The sequence below is a fragment of the Phocoena sinus genome, chromosome 1, assembly GCF_008692025.1.
Source record: "Phocoena sinus isolate mPhoSin1 chromosome 1, mPhoSin1.pri, whole genome shotgun sequence".
NCBI classification, from domain to species: domain Eukaryota; kingdom Metazoa; phylum Chordata; class Mammalia; order Artiodactyla; family Phocoenidae; genus Phocoena; species Phocoena sinus.
This window is the reverse complement of record NC_045763.1, coordinates 101,826,315-101,851,837: the sequence shown is the minus strand read 5'-3', so window position 1 is coordinate 101,851,837 and position 25,523 is coordinate 101,826,315. Positions and strand designations below refer to the sequence as shown.

At 48.3% G+C, this 25,523-nt stretch overlaps 1 protein-coding gene across 4 annotated transcripts in view; it reads left to right on the top strand.

The window, feature by feature from the left end:
• The window catches only part of SYT6 (synaptotagmin 6), a 56,704-nt gene extending 45,744 nt beyond the window's left edge, over nt 1-10,960 (top strand). Inside the window, exons 5-7 of one of the 4 annotated variants that reach the window (XM_032650578.1) lie at nt 4,057-4,228; nt 5,439-5,589; nt 10,889-10,960. In XM_032650578.1, the coding sequence (XP_032506469.1) occupies nt 4,057-4,228; nt 5,439-5,589; nt 10,889-10,960 (395 nt within the window). Of the gene's footprint in view, nt 1-4,056; nt 4,229-5,438; nt 5,590-9,145; nt 9,164-10,888 lie in introns of those variants that run through there. The other 3 variants (XM_032650586.1, XM_032650580.1, XM_032650579.1) reach the window with 3 other exon arrangements.
• Nucleotides 10,961-25,523: the final 14,563 nt, after the last annotated feature.

The window sequence follows — 25,523 nt, the reverse complement described above, 5'->3', positions numbered from 1 at the left end:
GAGTGACTTAAGTGTTTGTAGGTCCACGCAGAGACGGCAGCCCTGCAGACCGAGTCAAAGGAACAGAGGCGCTGAAAAGCAAAGTGCACTTGTATTTGAGGTTTTCCTGCAGGGCTCTGGGCCTCTGTCTCAGCACCAGGAGAGCTGCTAGGTACAGCAGGAGAAAGAAGTCCTGTTCTAGCAACCGAGGAGATGCTGGTTTGGATGCAGCCTCAGAGCCTGCAGGCTGGACCCGGCGTCAGAGGTTTGATCCTTTTCCACGATTCTGCAAGTCATTGTCAGAGAAGGTTTTTGAGTTTTGATATAACAGAGGAGTCCCAGGAGCCTCCTTCCCCGTGTCGGCTCAAATTAGCCCAAGGGATGGGGTACAGCATCGCAGAGAGCAGGCACGTAGAACCGCCTGGGCTGCACTCAGTAGCAAATGCAGGGAAAGGCTTGATTTGTTTCCCTAGACCCCTACCCAAGAGGTTCTTCTGGAGATCCCAGTTAGCGATATAAATCCACTCCACAGGTGCCTCTGAACTTGGCTGGGAGTATATGGAAGAGTTTTCCTTTTACTCATTAATTATTTCCTTAGTGTAATCACAGTTGCCATAAAGAGGTGACCGTCTAGCTGAAAACATCTGGGCCCAGGCCCAACCTGGTGCATTTGGAAGAAGATGAGATATTAGGCCTTGAAATATGAGATTTCAGGGAAGGGTGGTCAAGAAACGCTGAAGTGAGGTGTATCTGTTGTGTCTTTGAATCCCTCAGAGCCTCTGCTCCCAGCCCGCACTGTCTCTCTGCAACACTCATACCTTCCAGGCCCAAAGCTGCCCCAGATAGCACCTGACCCAATGCCTCTAGCACCTGCCCTGACGCCTCTCCTTCCGCTGAAGCTACCGCCACACATCAGGATGTGGTGAGGAGCTTAAAGAACCTCTTCTGACACGTGCAAAGCTCTTAGGCAGCAGCAAGCTGGCTTCCTCCAAAAATACAACCAATGTAGATTGCATTTTAATATCAAAATAAGTGTGTGCAGGGACAGAAATTCACTGAGGACGCTCAAGACTGCTGAAGGAAATAGGATTTTGCTACCCAAGTCCCCACACTATCTTCTCTGGTGTAATTAAATTGATGTGCTAGAGAGAGAGCTTACAGCGAAGCCGCCAAGGTAATCGTAAAGGCTGTTCCACATCAGAGGGTTGGGGGTGAGAGACTTTTCTCACGCTAAGTTCTAACCTCCCTCTCATGATTGCCTCTCTTTTCTACCTGGGTTCGGAATCTGGTATTAAATCTCAGCTTGATTCTGAAAATTCAGGGGTCCTCTTTTTTGCTAGGGATTTCTATTTTGTTCATTGAGGTAAGCAAGTGTCTGGGACAGTTCATGGAACACACTAAGCATTGAATAAGTATGTATTGAATGAGGAATGAATGAATGAATTCATAGGATAAAGAGCTTTGTGGGGACACACCTGCCAGGGGCCTCTCAAACTGGATCTCCTGTTTTGGAGGATAAGTTTGAGGTTGCCTTCAGCCCGGACTGCTTTGATGTTGGACTAAACTAGGGAGTGGATGTTCTTGATTCTTGCCTGTTCTTGATTTATATGACTTTGACCTCTAAAACCAAAGACCTTCCTATTCTCCTCGATCTAAGCTAGTCGTGAATCAATTCTTTAAGCCTATCCACTAGAGCCATGACAATAAAAAATAATACAAAGTAATAATAAGGATCAGTATACCCCGAAGGGATGGTGAGTGAGTAAACACACCCATCTCTGCCACATCTGGTCCGTACTGCTTTGAGTCTAGTGGTTACAAATGTAAACTTTGGAGTCAGACCTAAGTTGAAATCTTAGGCAAGTTTCTTAATCTCTCAAACCTCAATGTCCCTATCTATAAGAGGGGGATGATGAATATTTTATAGGGTTGACATGAAGTTTAAACGACATGATATGTGTAAATCTCTTAGCGTGGTGCCTGACACACACTGCATGCTGAATTATGATGGCCCTCATGACAAGGAGGCTGAAACACACTGCTGGTCGTTGTGCCCCCTCCCTCAGCTGCATAAACATCATTGGCTGCTGGAGAGGAGAGGGCCCCAAAGGTCGTCTGGAGCCAGCATTCCATTAGAAGCACAGGCTTCTGCCCTAGAGCAAAACCCCTAAGGAACAGTCCTCTCTCTGCTTAGCCTCTTGGATGATGGTGAGAGTATGGGTTCCTTCAAGAGAAACACCCACTGAATTTTATAAATTAGATACACCCCATACGAGTGAATAGAGGTAGGGAAGGAAGCTGAGAATCTCCCAGCTAGTCATCAGGCATTTGCCTAGTGGCCCGTGGGACAGGTGGCTCTGTCACATCTTTCCAAGCCTGGCGACATGGAGGTTTGCTCCGCTGTGGGCGTGTATGGAAATAGGCATGGCAGGGGATGAGACAGCACTTGGGCAGCCTCAAGCCTGAAGACGCTTTCCAAGGCAATGTTCACACTTCAGGAGCATAGAGGTTGCCAAGTTAACAACAGGTCTCGGAGGTAGCTGTCCCACCCATCTGCTTGGACCTCAACACGGTCCGGGGCGTATCCATAGAGAATGGAGCCTGCGGACACGAGAAATCTGTCTCACAGCAGTTCTAGGAACTCCTCCTTCCTTTTTACTGAACGTCCTCCTGAGAGAGAACTCTTGCAAATGGGTCGTCAGAGACAGCAGGGTGATTAAACACCTCATGGTCTCCCCAGGTACCCCATAAACCCAAGTGCCCCCATGGCTAAGGCACAGCTGCTGCTGTCACGTTGGTGAGTCCGTAGCACATGTGGGCATCTACAGAACTGCCTTTAAGGCTTGAGTTTCTGATCCCATGTCACGGGTCTCTGTAGCTTCCCCAAAGCTGTGCACCTCTTCTGCCACCTGAACAATTCCCCAGGGAGAATGAGCGCCTCGTTGGGTACTTGGGTGCCCAGGAGATAGAGCCATACGCCTGTGAATGAGGAGCCGGGAGCGGCTGCTTTGTCCGCACCTCCTGACAGAGTCACAGGAGCCCTGGCTTCTGGGCAAGCAGGTGTCTCAGCACATCAGTGTCTCAAAAGCTATAATTACCTGTGAGTTGCCGTCCCGTTTCTTGAGTTGTACAGCATAAATAACAGTTATGACGGTGACTGAGACACCCGAGCGATGAGATACAATCGGTGTCACTTCACTTGGATGAGTAGAAAATTTCAGGGTAGGAAGCTGACCGTGAAATACCCATTCAGAAAACTAAAGGAGAGACAAGGATGGGAGGCGCGTGGGAGGTCAGTAAAAAGACATCTCCTCGAAGGCTGGAGAGATTCCAAGATCCCACTGAGAGATGAAATGGCAGCCGGCCACCCTGAGTCCCAGGAGGCTGCCTCACTCAGTCCCCCGGCCACGGCCCCCTCCTCCTCCATTGCCCAGAGTGGGCAGGAAACAGCTTCCGGGGAGGCAGAGAGCAGGGCTCCTACCCCCTCCCTGATGCCAGATGGAAATGAGCTTGATGGGACAATGAGACCCATAATCCTGTCCTCAGGTAGGGAGGACCGGACAAGCATCGTGACTGTCCCTGTTCATTTACTCTGTCTCATTGTTGCTCCTCGGGTGTCATTGATTCTATTTTTACCCACTTTATGCTTTGGTTAATAATGCTGACAAGACCCCCCAGAGAAAAGGCTCCAAGTAGGTGAAAGGAACAGAGTGCCTTTGTTCAGCTTCCCCGCCCTTTGGAGCCAGCCAGCCAACCATAGAGTTGAGATTTAGTGAACTGCATACCCATGGGCAAGTATCCTGTCTGATTTGGGGCCAGTTTCCCCATTAGGGGAAGTCCGTTAAACACTCTGCTAAGAAGCCTGAGGTCACCAAAGACTCTGTGTTATTAAGCACAGAGCATCTGCAGAGACAGGTGTGCTACATAAATACAAGGTGTTTTCATTATTTTAACAGCCCACTGATACCATCTGAGAATAACAGTAGGTCTGGGACTTCCATCCTTCTGCTGCACACGATGTTTAAGGACATCTGTTTAACACGCTCCCTTCCCTTCTCACTGCCCCCATTGGCACAGATCCATACGTCAAAGTGTCCCTGCTTTGTGATGGGCGGAGACTGAAGAAGAAGAAAACCACCATAAAGAAGAACACCCTCAACCCCGTCTACAATGAGGCCATCATCTTTGACATTCCCCCGGAGAATATGGATCAAGTCAGTCTGCTCATCTCGGTTATGGATTATGATCGGTAGGTACAGGTCCCTGAGGGCCACGATTCCCTGCCCCTCGTCCCCACCTCAGTGCAGCACAGGGCTCTTTGACCTTGGACCTTGTGGTTCATGGCTCAGACACTCATTGGTCTCAAATCTGGCTCCACCCAAGGAGGGTACAGGAGTTTGAGGAAAAGCATGGATTCCCCGCCAAAGTAGAAGCTCAAGCTTCACTTCCCAATGGGCTCATTTCCATCAGGGGCTGCCCCACCCATCAATTTCCCTGAATTCACCCCCGACTATTCCCATTCCTCCATCTGGCATCTGTCCTTTAGAATCCCGCCCACCCCCCTCCCCCCATCCTCTCCATTCCCACTGCTGCTACCACTCCCACTTGGGGATGTCTGTGCAGCCCTCCTAGCTGACCCCTGGCTCCATCACTTACTGCCTCAACCCAGCCAACATACCAAGGCACACCTTCCTAAAAGACCACTTTGTTCCTGGGCCTGCCCCTCTCAAGAACCATCAGTAGCTCCTGCTGTCTGGACAAGCTCTTCCCCTGGACTCTCGAGACCTTCCAGATCTGGACCCAGCATATCCATCCAGCTTGATTTCCCCCACCTTGTATGTGTTTCTTCTCCACCACTTTCCAAATCCTGCCTCCCCGTCAAGGCTGGCTCAAACACATTCTCCAACTACATCAGCCACTGTGACTCCTTCTCTCCAGGTGTCACTTTCACTGAAGGAGAAAAAAACCATGCAGTAAAGCCTCAATCCAGGATCTTTAGCACAAGTTCCCAGACATAGTAGATGCTGGGTGAACAAATATGAGTGATGATTGATGTTCTTACTGAGCGAATAAATCACATCACAGCCGCTAGGTACGGAGAAACGGTGCTCAGAGCAGGTTGATTTATTTCCCAATAGCGCTAATGTCTCAAGTGCTCGCTGAGTCAAATCAAGGAAGAGACTTAAGCTCTCCCACTCCCCAGAGTCAGGCCATCTGCCCACCATTCCTGAGATTCTAAACAAGTTGAGAACTTTTTGCTCATCTGTCTGTGTCCAATGTCCACCCAAGGAGGCTGGGCGGTATTTCACTGCCGCTGGCACCCTGAGGCCCTGCCAAGCATCTGTTTACAGAGCTCAGTATTCTGAGTTAGACCTGGGGGGCTGAGACCCAGACCGCGGGACTTCCCTTTCTGAGAGCATGTCTGGTCACCGATGCCGGGCCATGTGTTTCTCCCTTAGAGTGGGCCACAACGAGATCATAGGAGTCTGTCGTGTGGGGATCAGTGCCGAAGGCCTGGGCAGGGACCACTGGAACGAGATGCTGGCATACCCGCGGAAGCCCATTGCACACTGGCACTCCTTGGTGGAGGTAAAGAAATCCTTCAGAGAGGTGGGTGAGGTCACGCTTGGCCCTTGGCATGTTTGCTGCATGGCAGCGTGGGCTGGAGAATGGCAGTTGGCTGCTGCGAGACCTCGCCTTTGTGGGTCCTTGGGGGGCACTGGCGGGGGGAGATACACGCTTCTCACCCAGGGTGTAACAGGCAGAAAGGAAATGGGGGAAGATGGTGGGAAATTGCTTGACAAAAAGCCTTTGATGTTGAGTATATTGAAAGTGACACTGAGTTCAAAACAGAAAAAAACTTGGAGGAAGCCTTCCCAGCAGCTCACTGTGCCAGGTCCGGAATGCTTCCACGAAGCCCCTGAGCCAAGTCAGTCCTTTCAGAGAGAGCCCCAAGAGGGTGAGATCAGAACTTGGCAAGAAATTCTACCCCTGTCGAAGCAGTAAGCTCCCTGAGGCTCTAGCCAGACAGTCCTGGGGCAGTTCTCGCCACGTGGATGGAGCTGGCCAGAGAGAGGATCCTACCCTTGTGAATGTTGCTTCTCCCCGTTGTTGGAGAAGACAGTGTGGCTTCAAGGTGGCCCAGTTTCCAGCCGGATCCTAACAGAGATGTAATGGACACAGCACTGCCTGGGAGTCCCGAGACTTGGCCTCCAGCCCTGGACCTTTCCAACTTGCCTCATAATCTTGAGCTAGCTATTGCTCTCTCAGCTGCAAAGAAAATGTTCCTTCCAGTGACACAAGCCTGCCCCACCTCCACCAAACGGTACCAATTTAAGATCCTGCCGTTCATCACCTTGGTGGTCCTCCGGCCCGCTTTTTCTTAAATGGTTGGGGACATGGGGGTAGCCAAGCAAGTTTTAAACCTCATCTTATTGCTTCCACCCATATCCTAGAAAGCCAGGTGATCATTCTCTCATTTTAATAGGTTTCCAGCCAGGGAGTCTAGAGAGTTGTATAAAAATTGGAAAATCTACTAATAGAAAAATAAGCCACATGGCCCCTCAGCTTAAAAAACAGCGTAACCCCTTCCCCGTGTTCTATGACACAGAACAGGTGTGGGCAGCAAACCCAGAGAATCCGCCGTCTCCTCTTCCTTCTCAGGGTGGTCCAGCCTGCTGGCCGGCAGCGTGAGGCTTCACATTTCTGTCTGGTGTTTGCCTTGATTTTACCACAGCTGTGGAGCTTTAATGAGTGAGGCCAGTCCCTCAGCTCCTGGGCTCCCCTTTCTTCCAGAAGGCCCTCTCTGCAGGGTGTGGGTGAGGTACACACAACCAGCCTGCACCTACACAGGAGGCAGCCAGTGGGCATCCAGCACCTCACCGACTGCAGGGCTGATTCAGTCTAGAGAGGGGCTGTGGCACCCCTCCTTTTAAAATCCTTTGCAGATATTTAAGGATAGAATAAGTATACTAAAACGTTCAGGATGGCGTGGGGCAGGGGCAAGGAATGGGAGCTGAGAGGCCTCTGATGGGCCGCAGGGCCTCAGGCACCTCACTGCCCCACCTGCTCTTCAGTTTCCTGGTTGGTAAAATGAGGGGGTGGGCTCCTCCCATCTCAGCTTTTCTAGGAAACTCTGGCCCAAAATGACAGGATGACAGGTGGCAGGTGAGCCCACATCTTGCGTCGCCTTTCTGACCTTGAAGCTGCAAGAATCCATTGCTGTTGCCGGCTTAGTCTGGCCACACAGACTGGAGTAACCAGCCAACAGTGGCTGGAGATGGGGCTGAGGTGCAGGGTAGCACAGAGGGGCTGGGGCTCGGCCCCAGCATCGCTCTCCATGACGCATACCACCTAATTAAGCCAAATAATTGATTTCAAGTCCTGTTTCTTTGAGAACTCCGACTCACTGGTCCAGACTACAAAAGAAAGATAAAGTAGAACCAAGCCCTTGAAAATGAATATTTGATAAGACAGAAAAGGGAAAGTAACAGTATATGGAAAACGGAAAGAGAATAAATTGATTCATATCCTTTGGGTTTACTTTCTTCTTGACCTTGCACACCAAGTTCCCGAGACTTTCCCTTCCCCCACTCCCTGGCCTTCCATTTTCTGCTCAGCTGATCATTTCTCTGTGTGAAGAAGCTGAAAATGACATTCATCTTGGCAACTTAGGATTTCTTCAGTACAAATTTGTAAAAATGTGTACCTACACTTTTTAGCATCCATAGTTTAAGTACTTTTATAGAGATGCATCTAAAAACCACTAGGGTAATATTAAGTACACCCTCTTTGTGTTCATGTGATGCATTGTACTTGAACATTTATCGTCTCAATCATCCTTAGAGCTCCTGCCTTCTTTTTGGTCCTGTTCTGGACACTGAGCAAGAACCTTGCTCTTGGAGCTTGTTTCTCCCGTTTGTATAATACATACAAAACTCTTATTCTCCCCCTCCTGGGAAGATAAATGGCATCATATCTAGAAAGCACTATATTTATATTCCACATTTCTTAGAGGAGTTTCAAGTGCTGTGATCATTTCTTTTTTTTTCTTTTTTTTTTTTTTTTTTTTGTGGTACGCGGGCCTCTCACTGTTGTGGCCTCTCCCGTTGCGGAGCACAGGCTCCAGACGCACAGGCTCAGCGGCCATGGCTCACGGGCCCAGCCGCTCCGCGGCATGTGGGATCTTCCCGGACCGGGGCACGAACCCGTGTCCCCTGCATCTGCAGGCGGACTCTCAACCACTGCACCACCAGGGAAGCCCTCATTTCTTTTTTATTAACGAGAACAGAGGGCACCATACTGGCTTGTTTGTTTGGAGTTTTAAAATTAGGTTGAAGGAACAAATTAACTGAAAAGGTATTTTTCCCTGCTGGGATTTTTTCATGAATAAAAATTGATTAAGCCACAGTGAGCATCCTTCCCCAGCAGAGGCTGTGGCCTCTTTCCTCTCAGCACTCCTGCCCAATGCTACGTGCTGTCGCTGTCACCACACACACAGCCCACGTTGACCAGTGATCTTCTCCAAGGCGGTTTACTATGAAGGGTCAAATTCAGATCATCTGCCAGAGATTTTATATCTCTGTTGGAATGTCACACATTTCAGAACAATAAAAGATCTCACTGGACCACAGCTGCCCTTGAATAATTATCCTCATTGGTGTCCCGGAGACCAATTCACTGCTATTTCAGAGCCACCATGATAAGCCTGCAGGAACCATTCATCTTCCCATTGTCCAGGAACCCCATCTCCTCCCTCTGTTTATCTTCACAGGAAAAATCAGGGGCTGGCAGGGGAGCCAGTGTGCCTTCTTCATGTGTCCTGGATAAACAATTATGCTCCGTGTGACTTCTCTTTGAGCTATTATATAAAGGAAAAAAGATGTACTCTGTGTAGCCGTTTCTTTTTTTCCTCCTCTGAGCTGGCCTATCAATCAGTCAGGTTGTTTAAGAGGCATGCTTACCCAGGGGAGAAGCCGGTAATTACAATGTACCTTTCACCGACATTAAAGGTTGTAACAGAAAAAGCAGAAGCTCTAAAATGAAGATCTGTTAAATGAAAGCATTAGTAATCATCTTATGTCACCTTCTGGTTAAGAAACACTTGAGTCAGAAGTCACAGTGGGCTCAAAAACCAGGCATTTATTTATGTAAAATATTTCACCAGGGAAACCCTCGGTTGTGATTTCACTCACGTGGATGCTGCAATCAGAGAGACTGCCACCGGAGTTAGGAGTAAGTACCTGGTATGGCACCAAAGAGGTTAGGTTTCTTATTCCATTGTGTGTCTCCTTCTTCTCCTGATGTGGCCAGGCGCAAAGGTGGCCACAGGATGGAGCGGAGGGAACACTGAGTGTGGACGGAGTTAGGAGACCTGGCCTCAGATCCTGGCTCTGCTCCTAACTAGCTGTGCGTTGACCCCTCTGCGTCTTGGTTTTCTTATCTGCAAGAACAAAAGAGCTAGCCTCGATGATCCCCCAGACCTGCCTCCGGGTTTCGCATGCTAAGATTGCTCAGGCCCAGGTCACGCTATGGTGGTCATCAATACCTGCCTGTCCAGCCTTTGATTACTTGTAAAGATCTTCAGGTTGGCTTGCCCAGTGGGTACTAAAGGACCATGAAGGACCGAGCCTGGGGACAGGTAACAGAGGCTTTCCTAAGAGCCAGGAACATGAAAGCAATCAGCAGGTCTGGGTCTCTCCTCTGTGTTGTGGGTTCCCACAGGAGATGCTGGAAGGGATGGTCTAATCCTTAAGTGGCTCGGCTCTGTCTAGAAAGCGCTGTGTTGTGAGGTGTGGGGTGGAGAAGGGACCGCGTCCTTCCCCATCCTACCCCTACACATAACACAGAGGTGTAGTCCACTTCTCCTCAGCCCCATCACTCCACATGGAGACCCCAAAAACCCATGAGAAGCAAAAGGGGCTGCACTTCAGGTTCAGAAAGGCCATCTCACCCACGTACCTAACTTCTCTCCCTGGAGCCTTGTCCCGCAGGCACCTACGAGAGTATCGCGTCTCCTCTGCTCACAGAAAGGATGGAGTGAGCAGTGGACACTGACTTGCTTTGAAGTTATACAGTCACCAGACGGCTCTGGAATATTCACAGGGTCAGATCCTTGTCCAGAAAACATGGCTCCAGCTCAGCCTGGCTTTTCAATGTAAAGAAGGGTTCGATGGCCCAAGCGTGGCTCATCCACCCTCAGCCCTCTCCTCACTCCATTACACCTAATTACATCACCATCTTCACAGAGGGGTTAGAGTCGGGCTGAGGGGGTGGCAGCCTGTGAGACAGGAGAGGGAGGAAAAGAAAGGTGGAGGCACCCGAAAGGGCAGGGGGCTGCCATCTCCTCCCACCTCTTCACAAGTTGAGTGTGAAGGCCCCCGGGAAGCGCTCAGACTGAAGAGGAGAGCCCAGCGCTGAAGCGAGATCAGGGCTTTAGCTGCACGAACAGCTCCCAGACAAATTGCTAAGAATTCACGATTGCAGGATCTTGGCCGTAAGGGCATACTCTGCAGACGGCCTCTTTCGCTGCTAACAAAATCCGATTTTCAGCGTGAAAAATGGCTGAAGCATTCAGAAATGGTCCGGTCATAGCACCTCATTAACTAACACACATGCACGCACGTGCACGCACGCACGTGGACACACACACACACCTGCACGCATGCATTCCACACGCTAGAGAAAGCTTTCATTATCTCTGCAGCAGGTCTTTTCTAAAACTCAGGCCTTCCAAACTAGAAGCTCGAAAGCTGGTCTCCTTACGTTTTTGCATGGCTAACAGCAAAATTCACGAAAGCTTATGAAAAGCCGGGAAAAGGTGAATTCAGTGCATGGGCCGGATGAGCTTCAAAAGTTGAAATGTACATTCCTTTGGCAACGGGTAAGTGGCTTTTTCTCCCCTCCCCAGTGGCAGGGCCGAGCCGCCAGCTTCGACAGCGAGAGCTCGTGCCCGTCTCCGAGACCACCTCCGACACCCTGAGCTGCACGCTGGCCGGGCCACACCAACGAGACTCAGCAGGGTTCTTTTTGCACTTGTTCAACCGTCTAAAGACAGTGCTGTGCAGCAGTGGCGGTAGGGGCAGTGCCTCTCACTCCAGAGTCTTAGCTGCCCCGTGTAGGTCAAGGCCGAGACAATTGTCGTGTGGTCGGATCTTAGTCTTTTCTGTCTCCCAAGGTGATGTTTTTCTGGTTTTTTCACTTTTTATGGATCTGCTGTCAGGAAGAAAAGAAGAGAAAAAAAAAAAAAGAGGGGAGAGCCCCGACATTGGTTCTATTAAATACGGTGTAACATAGTCGTCTTTGAGGGGGAGGTGGTTTGAGTTTCTGAAATTTTGTGTCTCCACTGAACTCCCTAACCCCGGAGAAGAGGGAAGTGGGAGGGGCAATGGCTACTTTGTTAAGTGGGCTTCGGCGAAGAGCCTTTACAAAGGCTACTACTTACGACCCTTAGAAGCGCTTTGCTGATGTGACATAAACCGAGATGTGGACTCCTGGCCCCATGTGGAAATTGGGAGCATTCCGAGCTATCTGTGAACCTTCAGCTGGTCGTGCAGGGCTCCTCTCTCCCAGTCCTCGTGAATTGAACATGTCTTGATTCCTCATGGGAACTGAGTCACTTCCTTTAGGAATGATTCTGTTGAAACGAACATGCCCTATGTTTTCTGGCGCGCCACAGTTAATGACCATATTTGTTTGAAAACAAGATCTTTGTTCTCAAAAATAACCTTCTTGTAAAAAAAAAAAAAAAAAGGAAGCACACATGTTCTGGAATGATTTCTGCGTTATACCTAGCTTTATAGTTCCATGAAGTGTCAAGCAACTGTTTAAAATGCCTAAAGAGATCAAAGAAGAAACTACATAAAACGTTCTTTTCTGAATGGGAAGTTTTGAAATCCAAGGAATAGGTGTAGTCTTTTTATGAACAGTACCTTCTTGATTAAAACCAAGTCAGCTTAAGTCTATTTCAGCCCCCTAGATGCTAGGACAATGTTCATCTTAAACTTTAGTTCTATAGATTATTAAGGACTTTAGTGTTTGTTTCTGTGGTAGTGAAGGATTTTTTTTTTTCTTTAGATCTCTACCATAGGTCAAATTCAGTTTAGGAAAAAAGAATGTTTGAACTATTCTGTATTGTAATCGTCCATTTCTGTTGAGTTAATAGTGGCCTTCCCACCAACCCCCTAGAACTAGATTGATTTGCTCCATCTCGGTCTGTATAGCCCTGGTAGATGTGTGGGTGGGTTTTCACTTCAGTTTGTGGCTGTGAAATGCCAATTTCCATAGCTGTGTGTGTGACTGCTGCTGAAGTCTGCTGAAGAAGCGCTTCCTTCAACAATGGCAGGTCGAGAACGTAAAAACTGTTCACACACCTTTTGTCTCACTCTTTACATATGTCACGTGCTTTAGGAGCAGCGATTCAATAAAGTAACCCTTGTTTTAAGCCAAGTTATCAGGTTTCTGTGCTGATATTACTTTGGGTAGTGTCTCCTAAGTCCTAAAAATGACCAGATTGGGCAGGAGGTAACAGGATATTGTGGCAAAAGAAGTTTGCATCTTAAAACAATGTAGATAAACTGAGAATTCACCCTGTACTGAGCTTTAGGCTGGGGCTAATGTGTCGTTGGTGTAAAGATAAGTTTTCTCCCCAAATGTCTTGTGACTGACAGGCCTTCCCAGTCAAGAGCCCAGAAATTATTGTGAGGGGTTCCTTCCAGAAGTGAGCTTGAAATGCATGTCCAGCTGTCATCTTCAAACCTGTAGGCAGATGGGGAGGACTGAGAAGGGAATAGGATCAGTGCGAATCATGGAAGAGTCACTGCTCCGAGGCATTCCTTTTATGTCCAAGCAGCCATCTCACACGAGTGAGCCTCCCCAGTGGCTGTGAAAAATCATTTCCTGAGCAGATTATGGTTAACCTCCACACCACCCTGACCAACCGCTACCAGTCCCGCTACGGCAGGTTCAGTAAACGTCTACAGTCTGGGGAGCCCACGCCAGGGAGGCTCTCAGCTCCTGGACCCCCGCCTCCAGCATCCTCAGGGGAGACTAGTCCTCGACCCAAACCATGAATGGAACCTGAATTTCTGCCCATTTCGTTGTCTACCCTGATCTCTCTCCCTCAAAGATGAGCATAAAATGGTTACAAGCTGCAGAATAAAATGAAATACAAGGTTGATTCATTTGTCAGCTTCCTCTGCCACGAGTAACCTCTTTCTTGGGTTGGTGATGTGGGCTTCGCTGAAGTCATGATAACCAGGGCCTTTTGTACATCGATGTCTTTTTGAAAGTGCAAAGTTCCCTTTATGGAGCAGTGTTTCTAGGCTGAAGAATGCTTCTCCCCTCCCCTTCCCTCCCCTTACACTCAGGATGCAATTAATTCCATCGTCATTTTAAAAAGTATGCTGTTAATTACTGCTTTGTGTCGTCCCACCCTTGTCACAGCCTGGAGTTTTTACTCAATTAAATCTCCTCTTGCCCGTTTCTCTTCTCATCGTACATTCCTGAGGTTTAGCAGTCAGCACACACACAGGACACTGGAAAGCTTTTACTCTTAATCTGTGTTTCACATAGATAACCACTTCTCTTCAACCAAGGTACAGCGGAAGGGCTTGTTCATATTTTATTCTGCCCAAGGAATACCTGTGTACCCCGGAAGGCTGGAATCCACCTGTTTTGTCAGGTTTGTAGCTCACGGGGCATTTGGTACACGGGGCTCTGCTGTTTTCTCAGCTGTTGAGCTCAACAAAGCAGCCACTCCAGATGCTGAAGCTTCTCTAGGGAAGGGGTCACACGCTCATACTGGGAAAGTGCAATGCTTTCGCCTACCGGGAGAGGAACCCTGCTAATTCTCATAAAACACAACTTGAGAAAATCCTGTGGCAGACTCGAAAATTAAAAGAAAAACAAAAACAAAAACATTCTAACTTAGTAGAATATCCTCTCTGCTCACCCCCAGCTTTTAATTAATTTAGAAAGCAACCCATAGAGTAGCGAGTGGAAGGTACTATCTCTTCCTGCACATCTGCATCTGAAATACTGGCACTCCACAGTGAGACGACACCAAGGGAGCCAAACTGCTGAGACAAGCACTCTGGTGCCCAAAGATGCAGCTTCCTCTTGCTTCTGACTTCCCATCAGGTCACCCACCAGCCACCAGGATCTGCCGATGTGCTAGTCGCATCTAGAACAGATCAGCCATCAGGGTAAATGCGTCTGGCTGGCTGGACTGGGTTATACAGCAGTAACAACATTCAGATTTCAGCGACTGAAAACAACAAAGGCTTATTTCTTATTCATGCTATATGTTCATCACAGGTCGGCAAGGCGGGGCTCTGCTCATGGGAATGATTCAGGGGAACTCAGGATGACAGAGCAGCCAACATCTCAGACATTGCCAGTTGCCACACCCGAGGGTAAGAGCACTCGGAAGGGTCTCATCCCGGCCTCAGTGCTCTGGCCCAGAAGGAATATATGTCACTTTCCTTCACAGTTCATTGCCCAGAACTACTCATGTGGCCTCCAAAACATAAGGGGTTCAAGCTCCCAGAGGAAGAAGAAGTAGAAATATTTGGTCATCAGGACTTGGTAGGACCACAGTGAAATTCACAGACCCGTGAAGGGTGACAGCCACTGAAGGGCTGATTCCGAGAAACCAATAAAGGGAAACTGTGGTCTATTCATTTTTGAATGAAATCAAGGACTGTACGTTGAGTCACACGGCTATATATTGGGCCACACACCTGTGCTAGCCTCAGACTTGAATCTTGCCCACAAAAAGCTTTTTAGTCTAGTAACTTGGTAACATAAATAACTCTAGTCCAAGGCAGAAAGTGGTAAATGCAGGAAGGGAGGTGAAATAAAAGGCTACAGAAGTCCAAGAAAGAATACCACAGCTCTGCAGATGGAGTGACAGCTCAAGGAAGAAGGGGCCCCTGATCTAGACCTTTTAAGGATGGGTAGGAGTTGGGGATGTGGAAGTTGTGAGGAGGGGACACATTCCAGGCTGAGGGGTCCATACACATGAAGACCCAGAGCTGAGGAATTCTGAGGGCTGCCAAGCCACCTGCATCCAGGGGAGACAAAGGAGCCCCCTGAGCACCACTGCCCCCTTGCTTGCACTGCTCTTCCCAGACAGAATGCTGGACTTCTGCCCGGGAAGTGCTCCTTTCCCCTACCCTGGTCCCCGCGTACTTCTTGCCAGCTGCCTCCACTGGGAAACAGACTTGCTGCCCACCCCCCATTGGAGGCTAGGCTTCTGCTCCCAAAAGAGCTGATCACCTGGAACTTCAAAACTTGCCTGCATCTGAGACTTAGCCCAGCTGCCACACCTCATCCACTTACCCAGTCTTACCTCCTCAGGCTATTTCTCAGCGACAAGCCACTCGGGACTTTCTGATTTGTCCTGTCCTGCTCTGCTCCTCTTTGCAGTAAGCCCTATCCTCATGTCTGATCTTCTAGCTCAGGGAACAGGACTGGCCTTTCCCTGGCTTTCCTCTGGCTGGGTCGCAGCTGCACCCCCCGCACAGCTGTGGCAAGCCCATTGGGAGAGACTGGAGACGAAGAGACCAGCAGGCAGTTGAGTGGACCAAGGGCTGGGCTAGCATAGGCAGTGCACAGGGAAACAAGGGCGCATGCACAGGATGTGGTGATCACAGGTGGAAAACACCACAGAGCTGACAGCTGAGCAAATCTGGAAGAAGGGAGAGGGAAACGGGATTCAAAGTTGTTGGCTTTACAGTTGAGGCACCAGCAGAATGATGGTGCCTTCCAAGGGAACCAGAAACTCAGCAGAACAAGAAAAAAAGCGATGAGTCCAGTTTGGGCCCAGCTGAGTTTGAGATGCTGGAAGGATGTCTAGCAGGCAGCTGCAGTCCAACATGCTACTTGGCTGAGAGGTCAGGCATGAGATGTTAATTTACAGAAAGCTTACACACCAAAATGAGACGTGAAGACAGGAGGCTGACGCTGCCACGCCAATACAAGGAGAGTTTCAAAGAGATGTTCTTCAGGACCTATAAACATTGAGAGGTCAAGGAGAACAGAAGTGATGTGAATAATAATGGAGGTGTCCCCAAGTGAAGCTAATCGATGAAAATGCTAATGAACAAAAACATCAATCAAGGGCTTCATAAAATACTTCTTCATAACAAGTTAATCCAAAGTGCTTAAACGTAACTTGACTCACTAGTCTATTTTCACCCACATTTGCAGGGACCCACCTCTTTTTTATCTACTTCAGCTATGCTCTTGCCTTTTTTTTTTTAATTGTAGTAAAATATACATATCATAAAATTTCCCATTTTAACCATCTTTAAGTGTACAGCTCAGTGACTTTAAATATATTCACATTTTTGTGCAACCATCGCTGCCATCCATCCACAGAACATTTTTCATCTTGTAAAACTGAAATTCTACACCCATTATTTACCAGCCCCACCACTCCCTCTCTCCAGCCGCTGGCAGCCATAATTCCGTTTTCTGTCTGTAAATTTGACTACTCTAGGTACCTCATAAGAGTGGAATCATATGATGTTTATTCTTTTTTATTTTATTTATTTTTTGGCTGCACCACACAGCTTGCACAATCTTAGTTCCCTGACCAGGGATTGGACATGTGCCCCCTGCAGTGGAAGTGTGGGACCCTAACCACTGGACTGCCAGGGAATTCCCATGACGCTTATTCTTTATCCTGGATTATTTCGCTTAAATTAATGCCCTGAAGGTTCATCCATGTTATAATACGTGTCAGAATTTCCTTCCTTTTTAAGGCTGAGTAATAGTCCATTATATGTATGTACCATATTTTGCTTTCTATTCATCCACAGTGGACATTTCACCTTTTGGCTATTGGAATAATGCTGCTATGAACGTAGGTGCACAAGTGTCTCTTCGTATCCTTGATTTGATTTCAATTTTGAGGGGCATATACCCAGAAGTGGAATTGCTGTATCATGGTAATTCTATTATTAATACTTTGAGGAACCGTCATACTGTTTTCCATAGCAGCTGCACCATTTTACATTCCCACAAGCAGTGTACAAAGACTCTAATTTCTCTATATCCTCACCAATAATTGTTATTGTTTGATTTTTTGATGGTAGGCATCCTAATAGGTATGAAGTGGTATCTTGTTGTGGTTTTGATTTGCATTTTCCTAATGATTAGTAACACTGAGTATCTTTTCATGTGTTTATTGGCCCTCTGTATATCTTCATTGGAAAAACGTCTATTCAAGTCCTTTGCTTATTTTTGAATTTTTGCTGTTGTCCTTATTAAGTTTTAAGAGTTCTTTATGTATTCTACATATTAATCCCTTATCAGATTTATGATTTGCAAATATTGTCTCCCATTTTGTGGGCTGCCATTTTACTCTGTTGATCATGTCCTTTGATGAACAAAAGTTTTTAATTTTGATGTCATCCAATTTTTCTATTTTTTCTTTTGTTACCTGTGCTTTTGGTGTCATACTCAAGAAATCATTGCCAAATCCAATACCATGATGATTTCCCCCAGTGTTTTCTTCTAAGAGTTTTATAGTTTTACCTCTCATACTTAGGTCTTTGATCCATTTTCAGTTAAATTTTGTATAGGCTGTGAGGTAGGGTTCAACTTCATTCTTTTATCATGTGGATATCCAGTTTTTTCCTACATCATTTGTTGCCAAGATTGTCTTTTCCCCATTGAATGATCTTGGCACCCTTGTTGAAAATCATTTGACAATATATGTGTGAGTTTATTTCTGGGCTCTCTATTCTGTTTCATTGGTCTATAGGTCTGTCTTTATGTGAGTACCACACTGTTTTGATTACTATAGCTTTGTAGTAAGTTTTGAAATCAGGCAGTGTAAATTCTCCAACTGTGTCCTTTTTCAAAATTATTTTTGGCTCTTTGGGGTCCCTTGAGATTCCATATGAATTTTAGGATGAATCTATTTCCAAAAAAAAAAAATCATTGGGATTTTGATGGGGATTACATTGAACCTGTAGATTGCTTTGGGTAGTATTGATAGAGATCCAACTCTTAAGGACACTGTAATCACCCACAAATGCCATTTTCTGACAATCTGTACACAAATTCATCCTCACCTCTGGGGTTCCTACTTCTAAACACATGTTGTGATCCTCGGTGCAGGACCAAGTCATGGAGTTCAAACCAGCTAACTAGACATTTTACACTAAACTCAACTCTTGCCAAGTTTCTGTAGAAGTCACCTCCCACAACTGCAAATGTCCTGGCACAACTCCCAACCTGCTGACCAAACTCAACCCTATAGCCCAGTTTCTCTTTCCTGCCCACTCGGTTCCAGAACACTCAAGAACTTCAGTTGGACTCATTCCCATGAATGAAGGCTCATCTGCTTCTGCATGCACATAGGTATTCACTCAGCAAACATGTGTTGAGCAGCTAGTACATATCAGGTAACATGCTAGGGCTGAGGGCACACAAATTAATAATAACTAACAAACACAAAACATTTCCTATATGCCAGACACTGTTTTAAGTTCTTTACATCCATTATATCACTTAATTCTTCCTCTAACCCTAAGAGGTTAAGAAACTTGCCCAAGGTCACACAGCTGAACCCAGATATCTAAATCCCAGAGCTCACATGCTTAAGCTCGATGCCAAGCTGTCTTCTAACAAAACATAGCTCTTCAAGGAGCTCACAATTCAGAGGAGGAGATAGACACAAAAATAGAAACTTATTCTACAATATGGTAAGGGCAATGCTAGAGATATACCAGAGATTTAAGGCATCCTAGAGAAGGATTTCCTACCCCAGCCATCTATGCATATCCCCTTCATGGCGCACCCCAAATGTACCCTCTGACAGCCCAGCCTCATCCCTTCCTGGAGACAGCCCTACAATGACCTCTTTGTGAACCCTCAGTCACGCATACTAACTTGATTCCCTACATCAGTTACTCCTCTAGGAACAGCTAAAGACTTGGGGAGTCTGCCCATCACACCCAGCCCCAGTTTGTCAGCCCATAAATGTGTTCTATGTTGGACAATACAAGGAAGAGTGAAGGCTGTAATTCAGCAGCTCTACTGGAAAGCAGTGTTGAGCACGGTCAAGGGCTCGTCACTCTACCATGTGCAGCTCCGAACAAAGCCTCTGCCATTAGACGGGATGAAAAGGGAAACTGATGATGAGCTGCCATGGGAGAGGACAGACAGAAGAATTCAGAGGGTTCAGAGGAAGCCTGGAAACTCAGGAATTCACACAGGCTAGCTCTGGCTTCTTGTATCTCTTTCCTTTCAGAACCAGAGTGGTGAGTCTCCTCCTACAGGGATCTCAGCCGAGGACAAGTAACTCGCGGTAAATTAGTCCTGGGGGTAGGAGTGGGGAGGCATGTGACTCTTTTCCCCAGGTGGCTCTTTTTTCTGCACAGATTGGGGAAGTTTGGTGACACATCAGGAATTATCCAGAGAAACACAGAGCGCCAATGTGGGCAGGAGCCTCAGGCACACTGAGACATGTAGCAGTTCTTTTCTCTGTGGCTTCACCTTGCAATCTGTGCCTGAGTCAGGTTTGTGAGGCCCCTTCAGTCCGGAGCAATAAGGAATGAAAACTCGTGGCTAGAAATTCTAAGTGTTTTTGGAAACGTGAGTCCCTGAGATGACAGAGGACTTGCTAATCATGGTGGAAAGGGCTATGGCCCTTTATACCATGGTCTTTCATCTCCCTGGAGAAATTACTGACAATGACACACTGTAGTTAAAATGGATTGTGAAATCAAAGGGCCAGAGGAGCTTCAGACACTGTCATCCTTCAATTACCAGGAACTTTCTTTCCCAAATGATCCAAATATACGTGACTTGCTATGCAGAGAAGTTCTTCCTGTAACCCCTGGTCCCAAACCTGGAGCTGCCCTTATGCTCCCAGGGGCTCTCTCCCTGGCAATGAAGCAGGGGGTAGAACTATATTCTCCAGTCTTTCAATCCCAGCAGCTACCTGTTTCCTGCCAGATTTGCCTTGTGAGGGTGGATTCAACACTCTGACCCCAGTATATCTGGAAAACTCAAGAACCTAGAACCAGAAGATGTGGGTTAAGTCCTGCCTTCTCAAGCTTCTCCAGGCTACCCTGGGTGGATCACGTAACCTCTCTGAGTCTCATTTCCTTCATCTGTAAAACAGGGGTGTAGTTGCTTTGATGGCATGGTCAGGTTCCACCTCGGATCTGCATCCTGAGAGCTTACTGCAGCACAGCGTCCTGGACCCTCTCCTTTTTCCTTGAAGACCTGTCACTTTCACAACTGAGTAACCTGAGAACAAAGGGGATAAGCCAATGTACTGCTCTTAAGCTTGGAGAGGGTGGGAGGGAGCAGGGACGGGGAATGTAAGGAATAAATCAAGTGGCTATGTAATTAATTTAGAATAACTTAAGCACTGAACGTTGAAAATTTCAGAAACAAAAGTGGTGACATTTAGTTAATGTGTCAGTCAATACCTCACTCATTCCAGCTGTCTTTTTAAATGTCAAATCTCTCACAATCCCTTTTCCTTGCAGGTGGAAGGCTCGTGCTAACAACCACCACCAATTCTGGTTGATACCCAGTAGGTCAGCACGGGCACATAATTTCAGAAGTGGGAGGTCCTAGAGGCTGCAGGAACAGTAGACAATGCCCGTCACCCCCAGAGAGCTGGGCACCGCAGCTGTTTCCCCAGGGTTCCCCACTGATCCATTCTCCTGGCCCTTCACCCATCCGTGGCCGTCAACCCCAAAAAGCACACAGGGTGTCCACACCAAGAGAAGACAGTCAGTGTGTTGTCATGTCCATCCTCCATTTGTGCCTCCTCAAACTTCTCAGAACTTGAAAGTTTTCAAGAGAAAACCTTAGCTGAACTCCAGGGAGAGAGAAAGCCAAGAGCCGGTTGCTCCAGAGAACTCCAGGCTCAGGAATTTCCATTCCGAGCTGATTGGCCCTTGGTTCGGTCCTCTATAAATACCGGATACAGCTTCAGAAGCAAACCAGGGAGAACGAGCCAGCTGGGTTTTCACTTTGGGGAGAAAAACGTGAAGCCAAGTGGCACGGATCAGTTTTCATCCCCAACTCCATGCCTGCCCCCCCCACCCCCTGGAGTGAGCTTCCCCACATTCAGCCACAGCTGAGCGGCCAGTCTCTTCCACCTCACCGGCTGCCGCAGAGGTGCAAGGAGGAGGGGCAACTCAAACCCAAACGGAAAACCAGCTGGTGTTCAACCAATTTGGAAGTTTAAGTGGCCTAGGCGGACGAGAAAGTTCCAGCAAGTCCAGCTCATTTAGCAGAGTGCAGTTTCTGGCTCGAGGAGCAGAGAAGGGCCATGGCGTTCTAGACTGCCTGGGGAGCAGGGCATGGGAAGCCAGCACGGGGCAAGCGGTTACAGCTCAGCCTTGGCCAAGCCCAGTTGCACAGGGAGGACACGGTGACATGTCAGAGGAGGGGCTCCCCTTCTCCTGCCCTGTTTGCAGCCCGCTTGTGCAAGAGTCCATGCCAGCCCCTCAGGGAAGCCAAACGCACAGGTGCTCCACCGCCCAAGTGTACCCCACTTAGAGCAGAGCCAAAGCTCGTGAACACTCGCCTCCACTGTCTCCTCACCAGTACGCAGAGCCAATGGCTTGTTCAAGCAAGTGTTCCCACTCCGTCTCTGTGGCTCCCGGATGGAGTGCCTCCTGCACCATCAGCTCTCCCTCCTTGAGGTTCTCCCCTTACCTGACTCTGGTCTCCTTCATAGGATCCTGTTTTGCATCCATCCCAACTCTTTTTTTTTTTTTTTTTTTTTTTCTGAGGTATGCAGGCCTCTCACTGTTGTGGCCTCTCCCGTTGCGGAGCACAGGCTCCGGACGCGCAGGCTCAGCAGCCATGGCCCACGGGCCCAGCCGCTCCGCGGCATGTGGGTTTCTCCCGGACCGGGGCACGAACCCGCGTCCCCTGCACTGGCAGGCAGACTCTCAACCACTGCGCCACCAGGGGAGCCCCATCCCAACTCTTATACCGACATCCCTAGAAGTAAGAAGGCCCCCAGGCCCGGTGCTTGGCATCTCTCCACCTCTCCACCCTCTCCCTGGACAATTTCACCCACCGCCAACTCCACGTCACCTACCACCTCCGTGCCGATGGTGGTCCACATCCCAGAGCCCATGACCCTTGGAGCACCAGACCCAAACTGCCACCTGCCACAGACAAGGCCCTCCTGCTGCAGCGTAAACCCAGGATTTCCCAAAGCAAACTTCTCCCTCGGCTGTCTGTGAACTTCAGCATTATCCTGCTGGTTTGATCCTCGACTCCCAGCTCTCCCCACATCGGTGAACACGATCGGACCCTTTCTCTTGTCCAGCTCCCCCTGCTGCCCTGCATGTCCAGGCGCCCCATCATGGTGGGCCTGCAAGAGAGGAAGCACCTACGGCCAGAAGCTAGAGGACACACGAGCCTAGACCAGAGTCAAGTACCCAGATTCAGAACACAAGCGTGTGGTTCAGGAAACAGTTTCTAGAAAACCGAGCGTCATGGTAATACGGATGGTCTCCAGCAGTGGCTCTCAAACTTTACTGTGCATTCGAGCCACCTGGAAACCTTGCTAAAAATGTAAATCATTATCACAGGGATTCTGATGCACCAGACCTGGGGTGGAGCCTAGGAATCTGTATTCCAACAAGCTGGCGGATGATTCCGATGCTGGTAAAGTCCAAGCCCGTGCACGGAGGACCGTTTGGTCCCAGAATTAGAGATCGGCTTTACCTGGTGTGGGACAGCTGTTCCTAAACAAGAAGACCCTGACCCAGACCCACCTCATAGGGTGATTGTGCTCTGAATTCCTGAATTCCACGCAGTGGGCAGTCACAGAGGGCCGCATTCATGGGAAATCTTGGGGTGGGATTATGCCCCCCACCAGGTATCTGTCTGGCAGCCCCAAGGGCAGCACACTGTCAACCTGAACAGAAAAGGGTGTTAGCAGCAAAAGTACCCACTCTGGAAACTCTGCTCAGTGCCCCCACCACCGATATTGCAATTCAGTCCCGAGTACAGCAGGGCAAGCCATCTGCTTCCTATTCCACACCCTTGCTCTGTCACCACAGAGCAAAAGCAGAGACAGAGAGGTTGATCATGACTGAGAGCATCTGCTCTAAATCAGGCTGACCACAGGCTGGGCACGGACACAGGAGGTGGTGGCAGAGTGCCATCCAGAGCCCCTCCATCCACCCTGCTTCCTAACCCAATCTTTGCCTTCTGATAGTCAACAAGCATTGCCTAGGCTCCAAGGGACAGATACAGGAGAATTTTAGGAAGTAGACTCTATGTGATCAGGGATTGATTGGAGCATACGTTAAAAGATAAGGTGGAATATTTCAAAAAAAGTCATGTAACGCAATGTTCATTGCAGCTCTATTTACAATAGCCAGGACACGGAAGCAACCTAAGTGTCCATCATCGGATGAATGGATAAAGAAGATGTGGTAAATATATACAATGGAATATTACTCAGCCACAAAAAGAAACGAAATTGAGTTATTTGTAGTGAGGTGGATGGATCTAGAGTCTGTCAGAGTGGAGTAAGTCAGAAAGAGAAAAACAAATACCGTATGCTAACACGTATATATGGAATCTAAAAAAACACAAAAGGTTCTGAAGAACCTAGGGGCAGGACAGTAATACAGATGCAGATGTAGAGAATGGACCTGAGGACACGGGGAGGGGGAAGGGTAAGCTGGGACGAAGTGAGAGAGTGGCATGGACATATATACACTACCAAATGTAAAATAGATAGCTAGTGGGAAGCAGCCGTATAGCACAGGGAGATCAGCTCGGTGCTTTGTGACCACCTAGAGGGGTGGGATAGGGAGGGTGGGAGGGAGACGCAAGAGGGAGGAGATATGGGGATATATGTATACGTATAGCTGATTCACTTTGTTATACAGCAGAAACTAACACAACAATGTAAATCAATTATACTCCAGTAAAGATGTTAAAAAAAAAAGGTAAGGTGGAGGCCTAGGATCACTAGTCCCACCCACTGATCCTATGCATTGAGCCTGAGGATAGAAGGTCAACAGAGCCCCAGTTTTTCTGCCCATGAGGAAATGTCTTGAGATGCCCCCCAAGCTCCCAACCTCCTGCTGGACAACTCCACGTGGATGACTGTAGGCCCCTCAAACTCTGTATCCCACTCTCTGCTGACTCCTCCCCCTCCCAGCCACCAGTGCTCCTATGCCCCCCTCCATTGGTTAATGTACCACTGATGGTCTCATCCCCAGGCCCAGGGCCTCTGAATCACCTTCTTTCTTTTCCTCCCTCTCCTCTGCCCCACTCCCTCACAGGTCTTGTCCATTGCACCCACAGACTGTCTCCCACCTATCCCTGACTTTTTAAAAAGCACAGCCCTGCCTAAGCTCAGTCCCCCGACTTTGGCCCAGGAGACTGTGGGCATTTACTAAGGTGTCTGCAGATCTCTGCTCTTTGACCACTCTGGATGCCCTTGGTCCCCAACCTGGCACTTTCAGATTATCTATGGATCTTCAATATTTGAAGGAACTACTAGAAACTGTACATTTACCTCAATACAGCCTCACAAATGTTAATAAATAGAATTTGTTAAATGGCCCAAATCAAACTGTGAGATCTATGGAGGTAAATTAAGGAAAGGGGTTTCCTCGTGGTGAAATGTTGGGAGCAAACCTACCTTCACACAGTCCCAGTTAGCTATCTCTCTGAAACAAAGATCTGATGTCACGTCTCTTTGGCCACCCGCTCCCATTCCTTCAGACTCCCTACCGGAGCATTCAAGTCCAGTGCCATGTTCCCCTCTCTCCACACAGGCTGCATTTCCCAAACAACTATGGATCTCCACTTCTCCATGACTTTGCTAATGCTGTTCCCTCATCCTGGAGTGTTCTTCCATTCCTCCTTCGCCTTGAAAGCTTTTTTTTTTTTTTTTTTTTTTTTTTTTGTGGTATGCGGGCCTCACTGCTGAGAGCTCTCCTGTCGCAGAGCACAGGCTCCAGACGCGCAGGCCTAGCAGCCATGCCTCACGGGCCCAGCCGCTCCGCGGCATGCGGGATCCTCCCGGACCGGGGCACGAACCCGCGTCCCCTGCATTGGCAGGCGGACTCTCAACCACTGCGCCGCCAGGGAAGCCCCTTTGAAACCTTTTTTGTCCTTCATGTTGTTACTCAAATGTCCTTCCTCCGCCATCCCTGAGTTCCGCACCTCCCAGGTCAAACTTAACAGCTTCTTTTTCTCTGTGCCTCTAAGTCCAACTTCTGTATCTCCTTCCTAGAATATGTTTCATTCCGATGTATGTCATAGTTAGGGTCTTCCCATCAGAGTAGAGCCTGCTTGAGAGCTGATGTCCCCACTGCACCTTGCATAGTAGATGCTTGATAAATGTCTGTTGGCTAAGTTGGCATGTGAATGAATGAGTAGATAACCTCTCCTACACACTAAAATCAACGTCATCACCATGACTCAGAATTATCCTACACCATCCACAGAACACAGGATAATTTCTGGGAGAAACAGGCTAAAGAGAATACATCTTTGGAAGGTTCTCTAAGTATTCC